We start from the raw sequence: 25,208 nt of genomic DNA on the forward strand, positions 1-25,208 counted from the left end.
TATAGGTGTAGTAGGGGATCTAGTGATAGTAAGTTATGAAATCTATTATACAAGAATATTTTCTTTTACATTTGAAAGAATTTGAGCCATTTCGTAGAATTAAGTATATGATTTCCTTCCAACGATTCTAATTATGAGAGTTGATTTAGAAACTTCAAAATATTCTATAGTCTTTCTAATTGATTTAAATTCCTTTAATTGAAGTGTAATAATAGCATTTTGTATCTTCTCTTTAATTTGAGAAGGTGTAAAAGGTGATTTGATATATATAGTAAAATTTGTTGGGGTTTAAAGTTAATAATGGGCTAAATGTGACCCAGTTCCTCATATGACCTGGTTCACCATAAGTTACGTTATAATTAAATATTTTGTATTAAATTTTCAGAAATTTTAATTTAGAAATAAAGAAAATGTATAATTATATATAAACGAATTTTATATGTAAAATAAGTGATATATATATTGATATAATATACGCACTAATAAATTACGTTAATTAAACTACATATTTCAAATACTCACTTGTTTCCTCGAACACCGTATTTATTAACTCGTCACTTAACAGCTCCGGTCAAGTGATCATCTCTTCTTATCTGACACTAATCTTGTGGCATGTTCTCTAATCAAACTGTACAGTCCCATCGAGAAATCGTGGAATAAAGCTCTTCCTGGTTCGTGTATACAGATTGGAAACTTTTAGTATAGCACATCGGTAATGGCAAAAGTGGCTGATTTGATAATTATCGTCTTGCCAATTTATCAAATTCGACGTCTTCAACTTCCGTTAAGTCAAAAGTTTGGATTGGCCTTGATGCCCAGTCTTGGATTTTTGTAAGCAACCAGTATTCTCACAGCTAAATTACCTACCGAACACGATCAAACTAATAGGTCCAATAGTGTCGTCGCATGTACCGTTGTTCGAATGGCCACAGTCGGAGTAGCCATTACTGCGACAGACACAATGTATTATCAAGCGACGTCGAACTCATGGACTTTCGTCAAAGGCAATGTTTCCATCATTTGCGCTTCATTACCCATCCTGAAAGCTCCCATAATAAGGTTTTGTCCCTGGTTGATGCGCAACAAAACCACAACATCAGCATAAGGCATGAACTTCTCGAAAGATAATTATGAAACGAAGAAAGCACTTCCAAGTCATGATGGCAGTGTAAGAGACAGTAGGATCAGGGGCGTTACTGGGAAGACGAAAACGGATCCACTGGGGATAGTGATGAAGAGTTTATCTTGGAGGAGATGGGAAAGGGGGTGAGAAAAAACGACAGAGTTCAATGTTGGCTATGAGGCGACGAGTATTAAGAATGTTGGAGGTAGGACGAGTATATTGAAAACTTAAAGTCGGTGGTATAATTCGACTATTCGGGTTTGGGGGTTTTCTATTACTGCTTCACTTTGTGAGGGCATCATTGTGTAGGGTAAGAATCTGGAAGAAATGTATGATGTCTGTATACGCACAGGGAATTTTAGATGATGGATTCTGGATTCTAGACTCTCATTCTACGGGTTCGTTGTGCGATGAAGTATTGAAGATCAAGATCAAAAAATGACAATTATAATAGAAGCCATAGCATGAAGAGTTTGTTGAATTTTATGCGTTCACTTTGTAAGAAAAATATTTTGGTTGATCCCGTGATTGATCTCGTGATTGATGGTTTAAGTTGATTGTTTGTTCTACAATTATTTCCAACCAGAAGATATTGTTTTCATGTGAAAAGTTGGAATTCATTATGAATGCTTCGATCAATGGTTGCGTCATATGAATCTCTCTCGCTCTAATAGCTTAAGGTACCGGGTACTTCTTTGCTTAATTCTGCTAGTGTGGTGTTTCCAAACCAACTTTTCAGCAAAGACCATTAAATAAGACAGCCAGAACAGACAAACCCATCAACCGAAACATCGATCCTGGACTCTGAGGAACTTCCACCTACCCAGAAGTCAGGTAGGTACGAATAACACCTAAACGAGTATAAAAAATAGTCAAGTTACCAGATTATGCTCTAGCACCCAATATCATGGTAGAGCTCAAGTAGAGTTGCACGTGAGTAGGAGTGGAGATTAATAAGCGGCCAGCGCACGGTTATATCTCCGTCTTTTCATACGTTCGTGTCGGAAAGGTCTCGGTGCAATTATGTAGTTAGTAATCTGATGATTTTTCATTTTTCATTTTTCATTTCTTACTCTGTTTGAATCAGTAGGTTGAAAGTAGCTGGATACCGCAAAGTGTCTTGTGACAAATAGATACCATAAGAATGACGATAAGTTGTCGATGTCTCTAGGTGCTTGCAGATAATAAATGTATCTGGACCCTGGTGGACTGAGAATATTATTGTTCTCCATCATAAATTCCATCGCATAGCTTGCATCTTCTTTCGCCGAGAATGAGCTTTCTCCATCATTAGCATCACAACATATTGGCACATCTGTTTAGATCGAATGAACCGCCAGTATGTTAACTCAACGTCCGAATCGAAATGACAATATCCGGACTTATTCCATAAATTCTCTCGAAGGTCAAACCGATAAAATTCTCATCGATAGTGATGGCACTCCCCATTCCACGAACGAAAAGTTGACAGCTGCCAATAATGGCAAAATCACATTTCGGGAGAGAATTCATCATTTTACATGGGCGTGGTTTACTCTTACTATGAGTACTGGAGGAATCGCTCTGTTGCTCGCGAAAACACCACACAAATTCATTGGCCTGACTATCTTGGGGGACATCGTTTTCATTTTAGATTTATGTCTTTTTGTTCTCTTATGTTCTGGGATTTCAGCACGATTTATATTATATCCAAAGGCATTTTCTGCCTCATTGCAAGATGCTACCGAGTCCCTCTTCTTCCCAACATTTTGGATTTCATTGTTGAGTATAATTGCAAACACGCAATTATATGGCGTTCCCCATTGTGGCCCATGGCTCATCACCACCCTCCGAATAGTATTCTGGATATATACGGCCCTGACATTCTTTGGTGCTGTCGGTCAATATTGCTATCTTTTTGCTGCCAAACAACAAACACTTCAATCCATGACTCCCGCCTGGATTCTTCCTATCTTTCCCGTTATGCTTTGCGGGACCCTCGCCTCCGTTACAACGGGATCACAAACTCCCGAACATGCCCTTCCTATGCTGGTTGCTGGAATTACGTTTCAAGGATTGGGAATTTTTGTCGCGGTCTTCATGTATGGACCTTACATTGGAAGATTGATGACAAATGGATTGCCAGAACCCAACACGAGACCGGGAATGTTTATTGCAGTTGGACCGCCAAGTTTTACTGGCTTAGCGTTATTGGGCATGAGTGAGAACTTTTCCAAAATATACCCGGCATATACTACTATATCATCGATCACGAACCCAGATATGATTGCCGATATGTTTCGCATTATCGCAGTCTCTGCTGCAGTATTCTTATGGGCTACAGCATTTTGGTTCTTTTGCATCTCAATGGTTTCTGTTTTGGCGGGCGCAAAGGAGATGAGTTTCCATCTTGTGTGGTATGCTTTCGTTTTTCCGAACGTGGGATTCACGATTGTTATCATCAATATCGGGAAGGCATTCAAGAGTGATGGCGTGCTTTGGGTTGGAAGTGGATTAACCGTTATTCTTGTAATTGTCTGGTTGCTGGTTTTTGCGGCACATATTAGAGCGGTGGTTTTGAAGCAAGTTCTATGGCCGGGTAAGGATGAGGACAAGGGAGAGGAAAACGAGTGAGGTGGCTCGGACGGAATGTGGAGTACTAGAGCCTGGACATGTGACCATGGCAAATGAACTCTGATTGTTAGAAATCGGCACGGGTTTGAATCTCATGTGGTGGACAGAGTGAGATTAAAATAACACGGCTATTCATTCTATATGCATCAAAATATTTAAACCCCATTCGTTCTACATCGCCAGTCTGCCCACAACGGTTTCTCTCTCTTTGATCGCTTTGAGAGACGCCCGGACCAAGATTCTGTTCAAGGAGGGCTTGGAGATCGCGGATTTCATTAGGTCTCAATTCCCCAAACCCGATCGAATCTCTCTAGCGAATTATAAACACCCCGAGTACTCTGCTCTTATACAATTGGAGTAGGAAACCCAGGTTCAGCACTTTCATCCCAATCATCTCTTGGATCTGGAAATAGCCGTGGCTCGTTTCTTTGCCAAGAATTTTCCGGCGGAGGCGTCATAGGTCGTGTTGAGTTATGGCAACTGCATAGACAATAAGCTGTCGTGTCCACATTTCCCAGAATGTTATTTTCCAGCAAATCAATTCTTTCATGAAGTCTATGTATCTCGGTCGATCGATTAATCTGGTCATCGAAGCTGTTGTAGAATGGATTCATAGGTGGGCAATCGGGGTTATTGGACGAGGAGCAAGATGGTTGCGGCGGTACATTTTCTCTCTCGTTATTCTGACTAATGCGATGATTTTTTCGACGCTGATCCGAACGGATTCGCAGTGGGAAATGGACATCATCTTGAATTTGGTTTTGTGAATGCCGTTCATCATTCATGTCTCTAAAGGCATCTGGATTGACTTTAGGAATGCGTGTTCTTGGAGCATCATCATCATCAATCCCTGATTTTTTCTCACACGCTCTAAGATAATTGTATAAACCATCTTGGCTTTTCTTTTGAATACAAGATCGGCAAATATTGTTAGGGTGCGGAGAGCCTTCTGGTACGGAATAGTCTCTGGAATAAGTGTATGAACCATCTGGATTTGGCAACCCAAAGCATGAGCGTATACGTCGAAGAGGGCAAGGTTGGCTTGGATAGGGTGATCCAGATGGACCGACGGATGGCTGTAGATCTTCTTGGAAAGACAAGTTCGTGTGATATAGTTCGCAGGAAGTTCCTTGACGGGGTTCTTTCTTTCTAGCGGACATTTTCGGTTGGTTGGATTGAGTGAAGTTCCTCGGTCTCGCTATGCGCTTGTCGGTGTGATGTAGAAAGTATGGGAATGGATAGATGTGGAAGAGAGACAGGCAGGTGGTTTTTATAAAATATATGGATACTTACAAACATAAAGTAATCTTAATAATGACTATATTCGATCAATCACTTCATAATTTAAGTGACTCCTCTGCTCTATCACACATCAATTGAGTCATCTATCGCCAGAATCGCAAAGAACAAACGATTGGCTAAGAATGAAATTTGTCTCGACGTTACATTATGATAGATACTTTTACGCGGAGGGGAGTACAGCGACAGCCAGCCACGTTCCAAGGCTGAAGTTGTACCACCCAGACCAACCACTTGAATGATATTAACACGTTATGATGACCACTCAACGTATGCGGGCAATGCGTTTGGCGAGCAACTAATAATGCGGTGTAGCATCAACGCATGATACAGATTGGGTACACTAAAGGAGACGTAGGAGAAACAGTGAGATCGAATAGATATGGATCCCCCATGCGGCACGGGCAAGTGATAGCCAATGGATATTGCTTTTCCCATTTCTCACTTGGAGAAACATGAGTTGAGACGTAGGGTAAGAGATGCTCAGAAATTGGGCAAACAGTTGGAAGGGGAATAAGAATAGGGGAAAATTGAAAGGAGCGAAGTGTTGATATATCAGAAACTCCTATAAAGTAAAGTCACCCCCTTGAGAGTGAGGTATACCTACTAGGAATGCGCATTCGGTCTCAGCTATCATATCAACTTTCAAAGGCGTAATAGTGATTAAAAGTTACGCAATTCTCCTTCAAAAACATTATCCAATTACCCGTTTGAATGGTGTAATTTACTTGAATTGAATTGAATTGAATTAAAATCGAAGATAGTCATGTAATTCTTTTACAATATGGGTTCTCTCATTGCAACCTCCCTTTTCACGATTGACAGGAAGAACGACAGAAATGCATCAAATCTAATATATGACAAAGATACACACATACCGTCGGGACAGAAGCAAAGTATTGAAGGTATACCGACAAACAAAAATACATTCGAGTACAAGAATACAAAGCAATACTGTCGATACTTTGATCCCAATATTGATACTGATATTGATTTGGATTTGGAGAGGTGGAATTGTTGTGCGAGGATGAATTCAATTATGGATAGCCCCAAGGAGATTGGGCGTGTTAGTGAGAATGATATTGATATTCAGCAACGTGAAGCAATTGAAGCTTGGGAAAGGGAAGAAGATAGTGATATCGAGAATCATGGTGAGTTTGTAATAATTCTCCTACTTTCTCTTTTTTTTTCTTTTTTTTTTTTCTTCTCTTCTTTCTTCTTTCCTTTCTTCTTCTTCTCATGTCTTTTCTATAGACATTCATTATATCATATTTGGTTTGTGGTTTGTGGTTCAGCAATGTGCTAGGGGTGAAATTCGGGCTGAGGTCGGTCGGTCGGTCGGTGACTACCTACTTTACGCTCATCAACCTAGCAATAGTTCCAGTTCTTCTGCTTATGTCCCACCCCCACCCCCCCTTCCCCTCTAATCATCATCTAAAAGATGACCTCAATCTTTGGTTCAAGAAACGCAAATACTCACTCTTCAGCTACAGCAACATCTTCACAAACAGATTATTCTATCTCGCCAATAACTAAGAATCTCCTAGCTAGCACTGAAGACGAGAATTATCAACTTGACTCATTATCCCACGATCCCAGCCAACGAACCAGTTCTGAAGATGACCTCGACCCATCATCTCCCCAACTTCTCCACCACCTCGAAAACGATTCCTCGATCCTCACTCTTGCTGTAGGTTCAAAATACATTTATGCCGGTACTCAAGATGGAGAAATAGTCGTTTGGTCTCTCGCATCCTACGAGCTTGTTTCGCGCATCCAAGCACACACCCGCAGTGTACTTTCCCTCTTCCTATCCGCGGATGGCAAGCTATTATTCTCATCTGCTGGCGATGCCATTGTTAATGCATGGTGTCCTACCACTTTAGTCCGCAAATACCATATTTACAGTACCTACGATGTCGGCGATGTATTTTCTGTAGCTTATTCCCCGCAGTTCGAAACGGTGTATTTGGGAGCTCAAAATACGAGTATACAATGGGTTAGTCTGAGGGATTCCGCGACGAGACCTACACCAAATCCAGAACGTCACCCAGATAGGAGGAATCATCGATTTTTTGATAGTGTGCAACACGGAGGGACAAGCACACCAAGACCGAGGCCGGCTGGAAGAGCCGCTGCGGACCAGGGAGATGTGTTGGAGATTGACAAGGCCCATATGCAACAATATGCTCACTTTGGATATGTCTATTGTATGCTTATGGTTCGAGGAGTCTCCCGGCAGGTTGATGCGGATGAGGAAATGCTAATTTCAGGTGGAGGGGACGGTACAATTAAATTGTGGAAATTGAGCAAGGATGAAGACGAGGGGATCAAGGAGATTGAAAAACTAGGTGAAGATGATGCGGAAAGTGTTCTGAGTTTAGCAGTGGACGGAAGTTTTCTCTATAGTAGCAAATTGGAGGGAGTGATTGAGTTGTGGGATTTGGATACGAGACAAAAGTTGAGAGTTATCAGAGCAAATAGAGGGGATGTTATGACTTTACAGATGGGGTGGGGATATCTCTGGAGTGGTGGAAGTACCGGGCATGCTAGAGTGAGTTTGGGTTTTCCTATTTTCTGTGGAGTTGTATCGTACAAATGGCTAACATTTTGCAGAAATACAGCACGGTACAATATGGTCAATACAAATCTTCCTCGAATTTCAGTCAAAAATATCAGTGTGTCAAACGATGGAAAGCTCACGGAGGTAGAATTTTGGCTTCCGCGATTGCTACCCATCATGGTCAACAACTCTACATAACTGGTGCGAACGATTGTTCGGTTTCGATATGGGACGTTACTGGATGTGATACGGGCACATATCCAAAACGCGAATCACTTCAAGATGACCAACTTATCAAATCATTGCAAGATTTTGTAGCTTTCAAGACGATTTCCGCACGACCTGATCATGCCGAGGATTGTCGACGAGGTGCTACCTTTTTGAGAACATTGTTTAAAAAATATGGAGCTGTTACTGAGATGTTGACAACTGAAGCTCATCATAACCCAATTGTTTACGCCAAGTTTAAGGGAAATCCGGAGACTGCTGGAAATAGGAAGAAGATCTTATTCTATGGACACTATGATGTTGTTCCTGCGGATGACAAGCAGAAGAAATGGATTATCGATCCTTTTCAAATGAAGGGGGTAAATGGATACCTCTATGGAAGAGGAGTCAGTGACAATAAAGGTCCAATCATGGCTGCTCTTTATGGGGTTGTCGATTTGGTTCATGAGAAGGCTTTGGATTCTGATGTTACATTTTTGATTGAGGGAGAAGAAGAGAGTGGATCCAGAGGTTTCAAGGACGCCGTGAGAAAGTATAAGGAATTGATTGGGGATATTGATTATATCATTCTTGCCAATAGTTATTGGCTCGATGATGAAGTTCCTTGCTTGACATATGGCCTCAGGGGTGTTCTTCATGCTACTGTTAAAGTCAATAGCAAGCATCCCGATGTCCATAGTGGAGTTGACGGAAGTTTCATGATGGATGAACCGCTTTTTGATCTGACAGCTATCCTCGCAAAGCTAAAGGGACTGCATAACAGGATTCAAATTCCTGGATTCTATAATGAAATTCTTCCACTCACACCAGCCGAAGAAGCTCGTTACGATGATATTGTATCGACCCTCCTCCGTCGTAATCCAGAACTCGGACCGGCGATTACTCTGAAACAATCCATTATGGCTAGATGGAGAGAACCAAATCTGACTGTTCATCGCTATAAAGTTTCTGGGCCAGATGGTTCTCTAGTGTCGTCCAACGCGAGCGCAGCTATTTCCCTTCGTCTGGTTCCCAACCAGGAAGTCGACGATGTTATTAAATCTTTGACAAAATTTCTTCAAGATGCTTTCGCAAAGCTCGATACGCATAACAACCTCACAATTAATATTGACAACCAAGCAGATGCCTGGCTCGGTGATCCCGAAAATGAGATCTTTAGGACGCTGGAAGAGGCCATCATGGAGGTGTGGGGACCGATAACGGACCATACGAGGAGAAGTAGTGTACAAGGTCCTAAATATGTCGGGAAGGAGAGGGAAAGCTCACCCAAGAGTCCTATCAGCGCATCACCAAGTCTTAAACCCACACCTGCGACTACTACGAGTTTTACTGGTGGAAGTGATCATACGAGTCTAGCAGCTGCACCGGTAGATCTTGCATCCTTATCACTAGACGCGGAAGATGTTCCCAACAGTCGCAATGAGAAAGAAAATGAGAGGTACGGGGATGAAAGCGGCAACGTAGTTAGTGAAGGTAAAGAAGGAAAGGGGTTGGGTGATAGAAATATGAGAGGCATGGGGAGGAAGCCGCTCTATATTAGAGAAGGAGGTTCGATTCCAAGTATCCGATTCTTGGAAAAGGAGTTTGGAGCGCCAGCGGCGCATTTACCGTGTGGACAAGCGAGTGACAGTGCGCATTTGGGTGAGCTTTTTCCTCATCCTGACCAGCTGTCAGGGATTGGCAGATTTGGTTGGGAAAGTTGTAATCTTCAAGAACTTTGCTAATAATTACTGCAATGAACAGACAACGAAAGAATTAGGGTTAACAATCTGTATAATAGTCGGCTCATCTTCAGGAAGGTGTTCAGGGAGTTACCAAGGAAATAGAATAATATTTGTTGGCCTGTATGAGATGAAAATATTATGATGGCGTTCTGAAAAGAAGGTAAAACATATGCATACATGAATTAGATCTGTGTGAAGGCATAGTCGTCACGTCACAAGGGTAGAAGGAGTGGGGAAGTAGTTGGCTTAGCATTATACTGTAGTTCGAATGATACCAACCTTGTGGGCGATTTTTGAGATTGACTTTTCAAATGAGTTGACAGGGAAATAATGAAGCTAATATAAAGTGATCTTGGAAGAGGAGTAAGCTCCCTGTGATCTCAAAATATCTATTCGATTAGCACAGCCCAGCTTGAACAGCTGCGAATTGAGGACATCAAACCAGAAGCGGATAATTACTTGATTGCCAGAACATGCTTCAAATGATTCCTAGTTCTTCATGGGTACAAGCCAATGCTCAATAATCAAATTCACCCGAATGCTTGTTGATGTCTGGCTTTAACGTAATTGGCAATAAGAACTGTGGCCGCATCGACGGATCTAGGTACCATGATGGAAAGTAATTATGTGTGTTTCACAAGGTGAGCGCTTATTGAGCTGGTCGAATTTCGAGAGAATTCCCTGTGAGATTCTATAATAAGTATACTAAATCACTTATTAATATCTTACTAATCAAGCTATAACGTGGTTTATTAGTGAACGGGTCATATTAATAAACGGGTCATTTTCATCTCAATTTACTTTCTTCTTTTTCAATATATGTTTTATTAATAATTCATAATAAATTCAAATAATAAGAAAGCATGTATACTTCTTATTATTAAAGCTATTTAAAAAGATAAAAAAACAAGTATTCGACAGATTATAAAAACATATAATATCTTAAATATAATATTATAATAAAGAATAAAAGGTTTTACTTTTTGTTTTAAATATCAATTTAAATCTTATAATCTTTTAAAACTAGAAGAGAATATTATTATTGAATATATACTCAATATAGATTTAAAAGGTTTTTCATTTAAATTTAAGAATATAAAAAATATAACGAATTATATTCTCGAATTAAAGAATATAAAGAATATTAAAAAGCTTTAAGTGTATTGATTTGTAAAGTATTGAATCAAATTAAAGATATCTTTTAGTTATGTTTATAACTTTTAAAAAGCTTTTTATAAAGATTCTAAGTTTATTAAAAAGTGGTTTCAATTAATTGTAAATATATAAGCGAAATATAGTATTTTGAATAAAGATTTCTATAATTTTAATGAAATAGGTTTTATAATAGGGAATATATATATAGTAATAATTATTATTAATATTGAAAGATGTAGTAGAAGTAAATTAGTATAATTAGGTAATTGAGAATGGGCTATAGTAATAATATATGAAAATAAAGAGGGTAAAACTATTCTCTTATTTCTAATAATTTAAGGATAGATTTATTTTTTTAATTAATACATCGAAATCAGTCTTTTTGTAGAATGAACTATTAAATCTATATTTAATAGATAAACAAATAATGAAATAGATTTAAAATAATTGAAATACTTTAATAAATATATTAAGAATTGAAAAAAGAATAAATATCGAATATTAATATTAAATAAATATAAAAATTATAAATCAATAACTTTTTAAGTATATTATAAAAAGAATAATATTATATATTTAAAATTATCATTACATTCAAGTCATTTAATTTAATTATTTAATATTAATTATTTCAATAATCTGAAATATTTATATAATATTCAAATTAATGAATTTATTAAGGTATATATTAATTATATTTTAAAAATTAAATTCTTTATAGCTTTCAAAATTGTATATTAAAAATCAATCACTTTTTAGAATATAAAATCAAAATTTCGAAGAATAGATTTAATATTATTTAATCCTAAAGTTATATTCTCGAAATTAAATATTCAAATTTATATACTTACTTTTCTTCCTCCCTTTTTCAATCTAAATTAATAAATCTTTTAAACTCTTTATAATTCAATAAAAGCTCTTTTTCAATTAATATTAATTAAATCTCGAATAATTTTTTATTAAATAAGCTCCCTTATATTTATATTCGAGATTATACTAATTCTAACTAAAAGTATAAAAAGATTAGCTCATAAAAATAAATTTTTGAATATAAAGATTTATATACTTTAAAAAACAAATAAGATATTAAGTAAATATTAATATATATAAAAAAACTTAATTATATTAAAGACGAGTACTTATTGAATAAGAAGCTTTTAATATATTATCTCAATAAAAGATTAATATTCAAACTCAATATAACAAATATTAAAAAGAGAGGAATTCTAATAAGGAAGCATTTTCTAGTAAATGTTATAATAAGTATGAAAAGATAAGATATAATATAAGAACTTATTAGAATAATATAATAGACTCTAGATTATTAGATTCTTTATAGTTTTAATTCATTAATTCGATTGTTATTGAATAATATAGTTTTGAAAGTATAAATTAAGATGAAAGTAACCCGTTTACTAATATGACCTGCTTACTAATAAACCATGTTATATGAATTAATAATATATGTATAATATGATTTTATATTATAGAGTTATATTATTATATTATAGTATAGCTATATCTCTTATTAAATTGATTTATAATGAAATAGAATGAGATCAAATCATATGGAAAATTGCTAATAAATTAACTAAATTGATTAGTTGTATTTTTCTTTTATGATATAAAATGATTCTATAAGATTCGATTTAAATCGATCTTATTTATAAGCATAGAAACTACTAGAATTTCATTATAAACTATAAGTCGGGTACCCCACTTTCGGGCCACCCCTCTTTTAGGCCATCTCAAAAAAGCTCATTGTAAAAAGTAACCTCCTACCTTAAATCTTTAATAACTTTACAACTCTTAAATCAATTAATTTAAAATTTTAATATATTATTATTTATATTATGTTTAAGATATTGAAGTTAATATTAATTTGGCTTTATATATAGTAATGAATAAATATTTAATTTAATAAGTTACTTTGAATTATAGAATTCTAAGAATTACTCTTTAAAACCATATAAATAACCATTTATTTTATAATAAAAATATATAATATATATAAAAGATAGCCTTAATATAAAAGAAATGATTAGTAGATTGAATATTAATTCAAAAGTCTTTAGGTATTAATTCTATATATTAATAAATTTGTGAAATTGAGGAGTATCTCCTTAATATTAAGGGAAGTAATTTTACACTTGAAAAATAATAGGTATAAAACTTTCTTTGAAGGAATCTAGAGATTAAAATTAAAAAACAAATTAAGATTAATTCAGTATATATCAAAGGTATAATTGTTAATATTATTAGTTAATGATTTCTAAAGTTGAATTTATTCTTAGTTCATTATATTAAATTTCAATATTATTATAATATGAATAAAGTAGATATATAAAAAGGCCAGGAATTAAATAGATTAGTTCTAAAAAGCTCAGAATATTATTTTATTTAGAAAAAAGAGCCTAATTTTAAAGCTTGAATATTACTTATAAAGTATATCTTAATTATAAGAAAAGCTTTTAATCTCTTTATTATATTGAAAAGGAAATCAATACAACAACAATAATTTCTAATTAATTTGAAACTCTATAAAGAGTAGTATTTTACTACTATAAATAATAGATTGATTATAAATGATACTACTCTAGAATAATTTAAAAAGGTCTTTATACCTTAAACAGCTCCCCCCTCACCGAATAAGTCAAGATTCCTTATATTAAACAAATATAGAAGTTATAAAACTATTAAATTTATATATAAATATTTTAAATATAATATATACCTCTTATTCCTTTTATTATATACATCATATATCCTATAGCCTTTTGATTTATTTGTTTTCTCATCTTTCAAAAGAATATACAAATATTATCTCAATAAATTAGTTTTTTATTAGATTTTAAAGTAATTAGAAAGATCAATTTCTTTATATATTATTAGAAAATATAACTAAATAGTTTAATAGAATATAATATATTAACTAAATAAAAAGCTTTAGATTTATAATCTTTAAATTATACTAAGTCTATTATATCTAAATTATTATTTGAAAACAGTAATAAAAAAGTTACAAATCAGAATTTACTTTTTAATAATAATCCTATATATTAATAAAATAAGGAGTTCGTAATTTTAATTTTTAAAATATTTTAAAAAGTTAGTAATTTAAGATTATATATATATATATTCCTTTGAAGTAAAGAGATTAATCTTTATATTTGCCACTAGCTTTTTAGAAAGATTATTAAAGAATTCAATACTAAGGATTATAAAATTCTATAATCTGAGTATTAAATGAAGTAAATCGTTTTTAAAAAGAAATGTAAAATAAAAACTAATTCAAATTTAAAGTTTTTTAAGATTAAAGAGATTAGAGAGGTACAAATTGAGGTGGGAAATTGTGAAATTAATATAAGAAATATTATTAATAATGATAAAAGTATATCCTCAAATATTTATTATAATATTAAATAATTGTTAAATAATTATATTTTAATATTATATAATATAAATTTTTAAGGTGGTCTAAAAGAGAGATGGCTCGAAAGTGGGGTACCCGACTTATAAATCTAGGATATTCTTTAAAGAAAACCTAGAAAATAGCAAGTAAATTCAGCTCAATCAAGCTCTTTCTTATAATTTGTCTTCAATTTAACTCTTATATTATATTCGATTCTGTTACAACGGATTAGTAACAGGCTGTAGAATCACTGACTTATAGGCTATAATGGTATTATAGGCCTCAGTGATTCAGCTGCAGTATACCGGGGGACACTAGGCACCCAAGGAAAGCCTCAGGCATGTATATAGTATTAGTTATAGAATACACTGAATCATAGGACATGGTTCCTAGGACAGTAGGGTCCTAAGAAGAATAAGCAATACAGGACACAGTAAGCAAGAGAGGTCTTGCTAGGATTAGTAAGCTCCCAAGGGATTAGCCCTAGGACAGGAAATAAGACAGGACGACAAGACTCACGGGACTAGTATCACGTGATGGACCATCCCATCAGTCCCACCGATTATTATCAATGGGATCAGTGGGATCCCACTACGCCCACTACTCTCAGTGAGTGGGATCGATGGGATCGCAGAGTGCAAAGGTCTATATAAGGGAAAGGGTTTCTTTACATGTAGAGCTTCGTGCTCAAGAACAATCATTAGTTTCATTACTATAGTTACGAGAATTGCAACCAGTTACAACCTTATTGAATTCCTACTTGAAGTCTAGTCTAAACCACCTCGAGAGATCTCTAGACACTTCCACGTGACCCTAGAGGCAGCTCCCGTAACAGATTCGTCCCTCAAGCTAAAGTGACTAAGTCTTCCACTATTACTAGAATATTAATATTATTATTATATTCTAGAATTTACCTCCAACATTCCCTTTGGTTGTAGCAATTTCACACTTCCTGTATTTTGGGCAATCTAGTCGGGTTTTCTGTAGTATCAGAGAAAATGTCACCGTTGTTACCTGTCCAGAAACTTTATTATGCGTGACTCAAATTATAATAAATGATGAATCCCGATTCTCTCCTTACTAAGAGCCACGGCATTCTCTATCTAGGGGCCCATTCAACGATTTTATTTATGTCAATAGGCCAACCAGAGTAGAAAGTATCATTATCCTTGAATTGAATATAGAGAAATGTGAAGCTGTCCTTCAGCCTCTTGTATTCTAAGCTAAGGCACAGAACATTACAAGATGTTTCCAATGAAGCCAGTCCAGATAGATACAGAATTGATCAGCGGATCTTACACAACCCCATGAATTGCACGTCACGCAGCATAAACTTGCACTCTAAGAAATATCTCTCTCTTCATTTTTGTTTACAAAAGAGAGTATCTCGTACATCACCGCTAGATCTCTGGAACTCTTTGAGGCATAAAGATTTAGAGTACTCACAAGAGTTAGAGAGACATGCTCTCAGTGAAAGCGATTATGATGAACGTCAAGTAACTCACCGAACAATAGTAATGAGCTGATATTGATCGAAGAGACTTTTAACTAAGACCAAAAAATTATGGAATTGTCATGAAGAAAGCGTGTAGAAGAGTGCTAATATCAGGGCAACGTTCAAGACAACTTGGATGCAATGAGATTCACTACCTCTTAACCAATCAAACATGTTGAAGAAGTGATGATGATACATTTCCATCTTTTCATCGCGACTGAAATCTAAGCAAGCTTGCATTTTCCAGTGATATAAAAATTATCAGCCCGGATTTTCCCTGATGCATGAGAACATACCTTCTAGACATCAGTTCTGGCTATTAAGTCTAGTTTGGGATGTCTCTGTCCACCAATATGACTCCATACCCCAGTACCCCTTACACTAGCATTGAAAGCTGTTTGGCGTGTAGCCCATTTTTCTACTCAAGGTTTTTGGTAACCCACATTGCACTGATTTTGCAATAAACGGCCCATGCCCACGTCCAGCAGAACCTAGAGAGTCAGCAATGCCATTGATCATAGACATAGCTCAAGACTCGAGAGAATATTGCCGAGATCAATCAATGGATAATCTACAGCGGCACAAGATCTTGAGGCGAAGGGAAGTTGATTTTATTAAAGATAAAGAATGATTATCTGATACTTTCCCATGGTAACCTCAAGCCTCAAGGATGAAGAATTTCTGAGTCAAAGTTGGGCAAATTAAAGGAATTCAGTCAGAGTCTGGAACTGAATTTGCAGTATGCAGATAATTGGCGAGAGGTACCAATATGTATTACTCATGGTTATGTACAATGTTTAAAGTCAGATGAGGTAGCTAGCTTTGACAACGGAGTTAGAGAACCACCAGTGGGTGTGTCCGTACACCCACTGGTGAACCAGAAAAACACAAGACACAAACGACTTTATTTGGCAATGATCAATACAATTTTTTTGGAACGAACTATTTGACTGGTTGGGCTCGACATGATCAATCAGAAGAAGACTAACAGTTATGGAGTGTAGAGGAAAGCAGAAGTGTATTTATGGGTAATGCTGGGTCATCCGAATTATTCTTTCATTGTCTTACAGGGCAACCTTTTGTAAGTAGTAAAGTTTATTTGATGCGCCGAATGGCTTTGTAAGTGGGATTCCCGACCAAAGAAAGTGAACTTTAATTTGCCGGTCCTCACTAAAGGTTGCATGGGAATGAATTACTAGAACTGGCTGGCCTTGAAGATTTATCTAGCTTAGGAAAACGAGCGTCGGTTTCAGAATCCGTGTTAGTTATTAAGAAAACTATTTCGTGAGGACTAACTCCGTCAAGCCTTATTTAGAATCAAGCCAATCTGCTACCTCGTACTCCCTTGCCTCACCTGCATATATTTCCAAACCATTATACTGCCCAGGTCTCCATACTCTCATTACAGCTTTTCCATTTTCATTGATAGTAGCACGGAACATACCCCCGCAATTGTAATCAGCAACGACATGACTCACTGCATCTCTTTTCCGGCCAAGTTTATCAACAACAACCTGTAACTCAATTCCAATCATACCTCCTTCACCTTCACCTGTCTTCTTCCATCGGTCTCCTGCAGATTTCACTAGATCTCCACCGGGGCCCGTTACTTCTGTGATAGCGGCTTGAAGAGAAGTCTCGGGACGATATCGAGCAATTGCCGATGCACTCCTTGCAGCTGCAAGGCGAAGGAAAGAATCACCATTTCCAGTACCCGACATAGCGGTGGCCCTCATGTGTTTCCTGGACATCATAGCTTCATCCTCCAGCGCTTCGTGGTGAATCAGGTTGTACGATCGCAAACTCAAGCCTGGAAAACAGTCTGCCAAAATCCCTTTCAGCTGATCGCCCAAGGCAATGATTGGCCGTTGGTTGTACATTCTTTGACGGATTCGTTGGAGTCGATGCAAATCCTCGTGGGCCGATGTATCCTCCCACTCCTCTGCCCAAAAACCAGCACCAAGCGTTGGCGTGTCCCCAATTCTTCCTGTCAATTTATTTGTCATACCTCCAGTACTAGTACCCACACATAGCACCCCATCCGCATCAAGACACACAGCACCACAAGTTCCTTGTGGTATAAATTCTTGGGCATCCCAAGATGCATTTCCATTTTCATCCTTCTCTTTTTTCAACCCCGATATATGTTCATCCCACCTTGCTTGTACAAAAAAGTATTTCTCGTCTACAAGCTCCAGTCCCCATTCTTTTGCCAACTTTTCAGCGGAATATTTGTGTAGCTGTGAATGTCCTTGTGCTCCGTGGCTTTGCCTGAATGCGTCCTCTTCCACACTCATCGGCCCTCGATGTTCACCATTTCCACCCTCCAGGTCCTGTTCTCCTCGTATCAACATCTCGCGGGCAAGCTTTATTGGATTCTTTACATGTTGCAATCCCATAAGTCCTACTCCCCTCTTCTTCTTCCCACTTGAAACCATTATCGATGCCTCCAGTTCATTAATCCCATCGCGAGTGAAAACTGCACCATGGCCACTGTTGAACAAAGGATTATCTTCCAATTGTGTAACTGCATAGGTGACAGCATCAAGAGCTGTGGTGGTGGAGGAGGAGGAAGTTTTGTGGAGAGGAAAGGAGGATGGGGACGTGAGGAAATAGTGAGTGTTGGAAATGATGCGAAGGAGTGAGTCGTGATAGAGCTTATACGTCGCGGGTGGAAGGTTCGCAGGGAGAATGTTACCTGCACCGCCATGAATAATAATGCGGGGTGTTATCGATTGGGAGCAAATTGGGAAAGGTTGTTTGTATTCCATTTTGTATTCCATTTTGATGATTTGAGGTTATCTGGAATGGTAATGCAAGCTGAAGAGTGACAGCGGTCAGTGAGGTCGATGAATCTAGGAGATGAAGGGAACTGTGCTTCTTGCAATGAGGTTATAATAGACAATGCTTGGAAATCGATATCAATATCAATGCAATTTCAATCTAGAACACGAATGCAAAATTAGGATGAAGATATATCTGATGTGAATTGGAGAAACTAACAAGACTGTCAAAATACCTAGGTAGCGTAGCATCTGATCAGGTGCATTGCTTATCGTGCTTATCGTGCTTATCGTGCTTATCGAAAGAAGTGCACATGGCTTGGCATTACGAGAAACGGCATACCAATAGCGGAGTGAGAAAGTTTGATCACGTGATTTCATAATTCTCCTCCTCCCCGTCCTACGTGCTAGCCCTGCAAAGAGCGAAGTTCTTATGGAGTGAAGATGCAGAGGGGCGATTTATCTTACGCAGTTCATTCTTATTTCATCGTTCAAGGGCGGCTACTAGCTCTGCATCTATTTCAAGAACACAGAAATTTAAGCTTTTCCCCATCCACTTGTAAGTACCACAGACCCCGATCATTAATTTAGATAGCGACCTGGACCATATTTTGCTCCATCAATATGACGCTTAATTCATGCGAGAATGCAGGGGATTTCTGGATAAGAACAGGTTTATCTTGGCTGTGGGTCCTTGAACAACCCCCGATTGATGCTGGAAGTCCAGGAACAAATCAAAACGGCTCATGTAAGCTCTACTTCGTAGAACAACTTGGTATTGGGTGCAGATATCTGGATGGCGAAGAAATTAAATATGGATACTATTACATTATCAACAGTGAAACTGGGTGCGAAAGCTTTTGAGGACGAGCTGCTGTCAAGCAGGTTTTATTCCAAGAATTTCAGGTTCTAGCAAGAGCAGCAATATATAAAATACCTGGATCATCCTCCTCCGCTCTCAACTCTTTCATTATCAACACAGCACGCGGAGATTTTGAATTCAAAGCCTTAAACAATCCACAGGTGAGGCCCCCATTGGTCTACTTATCTATGCCACTGATCAGCTTATATTAGCATCTTCCTTAGAACACCTAAATCACCCATTGCTTCAACCAATCATCATCATCATCATGGGTCTCGGAGAAGATATCAAGGAGTTCGGAGAGGGCGAAATGCAACAGCAGGGTGGCAACAACGGGAATGATAATGGCAACAACTCCAGCGGTGGCATTAGCGATAGCACCAAAGACACCATGGCAGATTCCGGTATGTTCTCGTCCACCCAATTTTTCCTGATTAGTTCTAACATTCTATGACATAGCCGTCGACTCGTTTGCGAGCAAGGAGGGAGTGCCTTCCCAATTGGACTCTGGAATTAACAACGTTGTCAATGATGAGGTCAACAAGTCCTAGATATCCGTCGTGTTTTTATGATTAATGTTGAATGAGCGTGGATGTGGGATGGAGCCTTATTTTGGATTGTGTACTACTACTACACTTGTATGATTTGAATCATTAATTTTACAAAGTCACTTTTACTTTGTTTCACACAGGTTTAAAGTCTTTCTTGATATCTTTTCAAACACATTCAATTCGATTCAAGTGAAGTCCAATGCCAAGGCAGCCAAGAGATAGGCAAGAAAGCTTGTTATCAAAACTTTCCGAGCGTACTATTTTTATTTTTATTTTTTATTTTTTTCAAATTAAGGTACACTTCTATCCTAATGTTCATTCATATATAGGTTTTTGCATCGCAGAGTTACAGGCTTGCTATCCATAAGTTTCTGTCCATTCTAATTTCCGTGTCTCTGAATTCATCTTGAATTTTCCTAATACCGTAATTGAATACTTCTCTCTAGACCAGCATTACATTCTTCTTCGTCTGGTAGGTGAGTCAAGAATCTCGGGCTTTCGGAGATTGAGAGAATCCTTTGAGGGGAGTTTGACTAGATTGCTGTTATCTGAAAAATATATATTGACATTTTAAACACTATAATTCCATGACAAGCTTCAATTGGGGGTCTCGTCCAGTCAAGGGATCGAATGTTAACACATAGGTGTTGGTTGATCCATAGGCAGCCATTTTCATTTCGACTAACACATTTCTACCAACAATGTAATACAAATAAAGTCTTTTATGTGTCCTCTTGCACAAGATAGAGCTTTCCAATTACTCATGTGTCTCCAAGTTATAAAGTCATTTATTAACACTATCATATCAAACTAATTAACAAGATGGGAAATATGCATCAATGGTCTCGGACCACACGAGTCAATCTGAAGAGGCTAAACTTTGGGTCTATCAATCAAGGGTCAATTCGAAAAGGCGTTAAAAGAAAAGTCGAACAGAACCGTTGTGGATCGGAAAACAAACAAAACAGGAGGCAATGCCATGTGTTAACCTTGATTCGTTGAAAATGGTGTTTTTAACTTCGTTTATTATGACTCGAACGATGAGCTCAGGGTTGATGGTGAAGCTATACTACGAATGAATCCCAATTCGGGCCACTCCGAAAGCTGGCAAGGAGCATCATACTTCTTCAAATGAAAGAAAGTAGTGAGTGATTGGCTTATGCTTAACAGTGGGTTTATGCGTGGACGTGATAAAAAATTGTGGTTGTCTTCGTTGACGCCCAGTAAATCTGCGAGGGAAGGAGTGCAGACCAGTAAAGTATGTCAGGAGTATGCAGATCGGGACAGGCTTCTGTGGCAAGAAACTATGCAGGACTTGCACACGCAGACCGCTGATCGAAAAGTCGTGAGGGAAAAAGAGGAGGATAATGTTGCGAAGCTCCTGCCACAGACAGAAAACGAGATCTTAGAGAAGGAACAGCAAGCGAAGAAGGTTAAAGAAGCGACGGAGCTTAGGAGAATGTTGATGACGCTAAATAAAGAAGCGGCAGCCGATACCAGAGAGGGAGGCAAAAGAAAGGGGAAGAAGTCAAAAGGACATAAGACAAGCCAAAGCACTGGAATAGGAGAGAACTCTGTGTCGCGAGGAAACAGTCAAAGAAGACAAGATCAGACCACCGGCACAGATCAAAGTTCTAAGGGATGAAGACGGGGACATAGTCCCAAGCGGGACAAGGATAGAGGAAAATGAGTCGCACAGTCATACAATCATACAGAATGTCCATTGATTCAATTCAAACGACACGAATAGATTATTAATTATAGAATACACTTTCGTCATGGCCGACTTCCTTGAACCCGCTTACACCACTCACATTTCCAAGGTTAAGTTAGGGACAAAGCCAACTAAGCTTATGTATCATAAGGTAAATTGAATGAGATTTCATCTTTGTATTTTCTTAACTGCTTTTCCACGTGAGCTGATGAGGACTCAGGGTTTGCTTTAGTACCATACAGATCAAATAGGTGAATGTACACAATGATTGGATGTGATTGCAATATAATAGCGTTGGTAATGACCGAGATCTACTCATGAAACTATAAAGAGTCTCAACTGATCTACTACTGTTATGACAGGTTTTCGACAAAATATGCCCGAATTCTCTTGACCCCCTCTTTGAAATCTTCCTCGGGCACAGCAATGGTGATTCTCGCCCAACCCTTTTCATCCTTTGCACCGCCAAATTGCTTTCTAGGACTGACTATCACCTTATGTTCTTGTAGTATTTTCACAATCGCTTCTTCGTTCCACGTCTCTGTATCTTTCGCAAGCTTGGTGAATACAACAAAACCTGCAATTGCGGGGAGAAATTCTATTCCGAAGTGATTCAAAGTAGAGGTGAGCAAAGTGCAATTTTTGGAGAGAAAAGCATTATTCTTATTCAATAAAAAAGGGAGCATATCGGAGTTGAGTAAATGGGTAAGAAGGAGAGCAGGGAGCGAGGAAGTTTGATTGTAAGTCGAGATGATGGCACCGATACGGAGCATAGGATTAGACTGAGTTATTAAGCAGCCCTGGAAATTAGTCAGTTCTGTCCACCCATTAAGGTTATGTTAACTTGATTCCGGGAAGACCGAAAAATTTGCTCGCACTCCAATGAACATGGACTTTGCTCCTGCCAATCATTGCTTTGCGCTCTGGTCCTATAGAGTAATCGAGTAGCGAAAGTGCCGAAACGAATCTTTCGGCTTTCTCGTCACATCCAAATTCCAAACAACCATAGACCTCATCAGAGATGTAATGCAGACCCTTCTTTGCACTCCACTCCAGTCAGTCCTGTAGAACAGATTGAGAATAATACTGTCCAAAAGGAGCATGAGGATTGAAAATAAGCAAGCCTTTGATCCGCTTTGGATCCGGAGAAGAGTTATATGCTGTCTCAAGAGCAGGAAAGTGCGTTTCGGAGATTAAAGTTGTAGATGGAGGGCTTGGGTATGCTGGAAACATTGTGATACTAGCATGATAGCACAGATAAGCGCCTACACTATCTATGAAAGTTAATCACTAAAGTTCGTTGGGGGCAAGTGACAAAATACAAACTCCTACAGGGACCAGGAACTAGAATTGAATCTCCCGGCTCACACATGCATGACGCTATAGCATCAAGACAAAAACCGACTCCAGAGGCAGTGACAAGATTATCAGACGTGATGGGAATTGCTAGTTTGAAGCACTTGTTCGAAAATTTAGAAACCAATTCTATGAGCGATGGTCCTCCTCCAAGTCCTGCCGGATAATTGAATGTCTGATTGCTTACAATTCAGTGTGTGCATCTGAAGTCAGATCTTGGTATGATAGCTGTTTACTAACCTCCGCATTCATCTCTTATGCGATGGCACCTTTGCAAATCTCAATCAAATCAGGGCGCAGAAGATTGTTGTCCGATACGGACAGATTAATAACCTCAGATCCGGCTTAGCATGGTCGGCAGCAGCGACGGCGGCGGGGGGAAAAAGAGCTTGAATGATATTGTTCATGCGATTCGAAGTAGGAGGAATAATGTTTGCCATTTCAATGGTGCCTGTCCGAAAGAAATGCAATAGTGGCAATGTTATTTCAGGTCGACCGACTGAATCATTTATCACATCGCCCTTGTTCTAGAGCCTTGTGAAAAGTTAGACAAAATGTTTTACGTGCTTCGATATTAGTCGACGTCTTCACTTATGTCCCCATGTTTCCCCCAGGGTACTTGGCTTGAAGGAAATGTCTGAGGGAAAGGCTGGTGGAAATACTCTGTGCCTCTACCGAGACGCCTATTTAAACCTCCGTACCACAAATGCATTACGGAAAGATCATCAATTAAGCGATATGTGCCTGGAATGTTTAATCTAGAGAACAAGTCCGATGACATTTCCTGTAGTTTGCTCCAAAACATCGATGTGCCATGTCAGGTCATATGTCAGCTCATGGAAGGACCAGTCCAGGGCGGCGCATGCGCAGATGGATTTATTTTCACGACCTTGCAAGCTCCATACCGTCAACTAGCCTATAGTCAATGAATCGCGAGGAGTCAAAAAGCTTCACGGATTGCTCGAGTGCAATAGAGTGAATACTTTGCGTATGCACGTTGGAGAGAGAGGTTGCTGGGGCGTATCAGCTATTGTGACGACTAGCTCTTGCTATAATCTGCAGTATAGAAATCAAGGGTGTATCAAGTTCTGTACACTTGGAATAGAGTGTTTGAATCTTCATTATATGTGCCTGTCGTGCTATATTAACACAATGTTGACGTGTTGCGAACATGAGCAAAAACACCTGGGAACCTTGGAATAGTCCAGTGTTACAAAAGAACACTAGGTAGAACATTGTGATGTGGCGTGGCGTGGCGTTAAATTTTAGCGCTAAGGTTATCTAAGGGGGGCCTACCTAGGTACAGTACCTACCTTGCTCGCCTTGGTAGTGAAGCTATGCTTACGAACTCTCATAAATGACAATTCAGAAGAACAACCACCACAATTATAAACATCAATATCTACTTCTTGCATGAGATTCTCAAACCTATCATTAATATGCCGACATTGACTATCTTTGCTACCTTGAACGATGAAAAATAATGTTTGGGAAGATTTTCGATAATTCCCTCTGTTTATTATTACAAACGCAAAGAATAATCAAAATATTTGAAGGATGCTCTCTACTGCATGGGATAATATCGAATCGCCATCACTGCAAACCCTTTCAAACAACTACTCTCAAATAAACTCCTCCACTTTGATAACATTTACGCTATCGTCAAGTGCCAATTTCTTCTTCTCAAAAGATGCTTTCCTCGGGTTCATAGCCCTGAAGATATCATCCAGTTCTTCCAACTGAAGTGCAGTGTCAGATTTATTCTCATTTTCCTGTTTCAATTTTGAGTTCAGCTTACAGTTCGGTTCTTCGTCTCAGGAATAAAGAAATAAATCACAAGTGCCTGTATTAGACACCTAAGCACAAAAACGAGATAAGTTTTCCACTAGATCTTTTCCAAAGCCACAGGATATGCGAACTGGTTCACGAGGGTCGCTATCAAAGTCATTAGTCACCACAAGGAGAAGGCGTTGCTAGTACAGAGTTAACGTATCTGCGGATACAGCAAAGTTGCTAAATGCCATTCCTTTTGCCCTCATCTCAAAATTCAGGACTTCTACAGGGTATAATGCTTACAACGGCGTAAAACCTGCACCGAAAATCGCGTCGAAGAGAAACATCATCGCAACAACAGCAGAGCCACTGCTCTTACTACCTGTATTGGCATTGATGGATGATGAAACTATGGCACCGATCTATACTATAGCGCATCCAATGTTTGCGAAAAGAAGCAGAGGACGACGACCTACTATCGCTCTGTTTTTTTTTTCTCTTATAAAACCTACATGTTCTTCGTGTGTCCCCACACCTATCTTTTCGTCCGCGGACAT

At 38.1% G+C, this 25,208-nt stretch overlaps 8 protein-coding genes across 8 annotated transcripts; 5 read left to right on the forward strand and 3 right to left on the reverse strand.

The window, feature by feature from the left end:
- Positions 1-715: 715 nt before the first annotated feature.
- Positions 716-1,105, forward strand: EAF01_011679 (uncharacterized protein; the record flags this gene model as incomplete). Its single annotated transcript, XM_038919937.1, has 2 exons — positions 716-831; positions 898-1,105. The coding sequence occupies 2 exons, from the start codon at positions 716-718 to the stop codon at positions 1,103-1,105; spliced, it is 324 nt and encodes a 107-aa protein (XP_038764641.1).
- Positions 1,106-2,464: 1,359 nt separating this feature from the next.
- On the forward strand, positions 2,465-3,736 carry EAF01_011680 (uncharacterized protein; the record flags this gene model as incomplete). Its single annotated transcript, XM_038919938.1, has 1 exon — positions 2,465-3,736. One exon carries the CDS (start codon positions 2,465-2,467, stop codon positions 3,734-3,736), a length of 1,272 nt encoding a protein of 423 aa, XP_038764642.1.
- A 344-nt stretch (positions 3,737-4,080) lies between these two features.
- Positions 4,081-4,896, reverse strand: EAF01_011681 (uncharacterized protein; the record flags this gene model as incomplete). The annotated part of the gene is made up of 1 exon (XM_038919939.1): positions 4,081-4,896. The coding sequence occupies one exon, from the start codon at positions 4,894-4,896 to the stop codon at positions 4,081-4,083; it is 816 nt and encodes a 271-aa protein (XP_038764643.1).
- Positions 4,897-5,819: 923 nt separating this feature from the next.
- EAF01_011682 (uncharacterized protein) lies at positions 5,820-9,652 on the forward strand (the record flags this gene model as incomplete). Its single annotated transcript, XM_038919940.1, has 4 exons — positions 5,820-6,186; positions 6,523-7,589; positions 7,652-9,467; positions 9,570-9,652. The coding sequence occupies 4 exons, from the start codon at positions 5,820-5,822 to the stop codon at positions 9,650-9,652; spliced, it is 3,333 nt and encodes a 1,110-aa protein (XP_038764644.1).
- Positions 9,653-16,919: 7,267 nt separating this feature from the next.
- On the reverse strand, positions 16,920-18,395 carry EAF01_011683 (uncharacterized protein; the record flags this gene model as incomplete). Its single annotated transcript, XM_038919941.1, has 1 exon — positions 16,920-18,395. One exon carries the CDS (start codon positions 18,393-18,395, stop codon positions 16,920-16,922), a length of 1,476 nt encoding a protein of 491 aa, XP_038764645.1.
- Positions 18,396-18,841: 446 nt separating this feature from the next.
- Positions 18,842-20,009, forward strand: EAF01_011684 (uncharacterized protein). Its single transcript, XM_038919942.1, has 3 exons — positions 18,842-19,418; positions 19,470-19,661; positions 19,717-20,009. Exon 1 carries the CDS (start codon positions 19,020-19,022, stop codon positions 19,257-19,259), a length of 240 nt encoding a protein of 79 aa, XP_038764646.1. The 5' UTR covers positions 18,842-19,019; the 3' UTR covers positions 19,260-19,418; positions 19,470-19,661; positions 19,717-20,009.
- A 958-nt stretch (positions 20,010-20,967) lies between these two features.
- Positions 20,968-21,453, forward strand: EAF01_011685 (uncharacterized protein; the record flags this gene model as incomplete). The annotated part of the gene is made up of 1 exon (XM_038919943.1): positions 20,968-21,453. One exon carries the CDS (start codon positions 20,968-20,970, stop codon positions 21,451-21,453), a length of 486 nt encoding a protein of 161 aa, XP_038764647.1.
- Positions 21,454-21,875: 422 nt separating this feature from the next.
- EAF01_011686 (uncharacterized protein) lies at positions 21,876-23,848 on the reverse strand (the record flags this gene model as incomplete). Its single annotated transcript, XM_038919944.1, has 5 exons — positions 23,119-23,848; positions 22,855-23,053; positions 22,594-22,796; positions 22,411-22,572; positions 21,876-22,322 (listed from the first exon to the last, which is right to left on the reverse strand). The coding sequence occupies exons 1-5, from the start codon at positions 23,128-23,130 to the stop codon at positions 21,876-21,878; spliced, it is 1,023 nt and encodes a 340-aa protein (XP_038764648.1). The 5' UTR covers positions 23,131-23,848.
- Between the last annotated feature and the right edge of the window lie 1,360 nt (positions 23,849-25,208).

Source organism: Botrytis porri, assembly GCF_014898465.1.
Source record: "Botrytis porri strain MUCL 3234 chromosome Unknown BPOR_023, whole genome shotgun sequence".
In the NCBI taxonomy this organism is placed as follows: Eukaryota; Fungi; Ascomycota; class Leotiomycetes; order Helotiales; family Sclerotiniaceae; genus Botrytis; species Botrytis porri.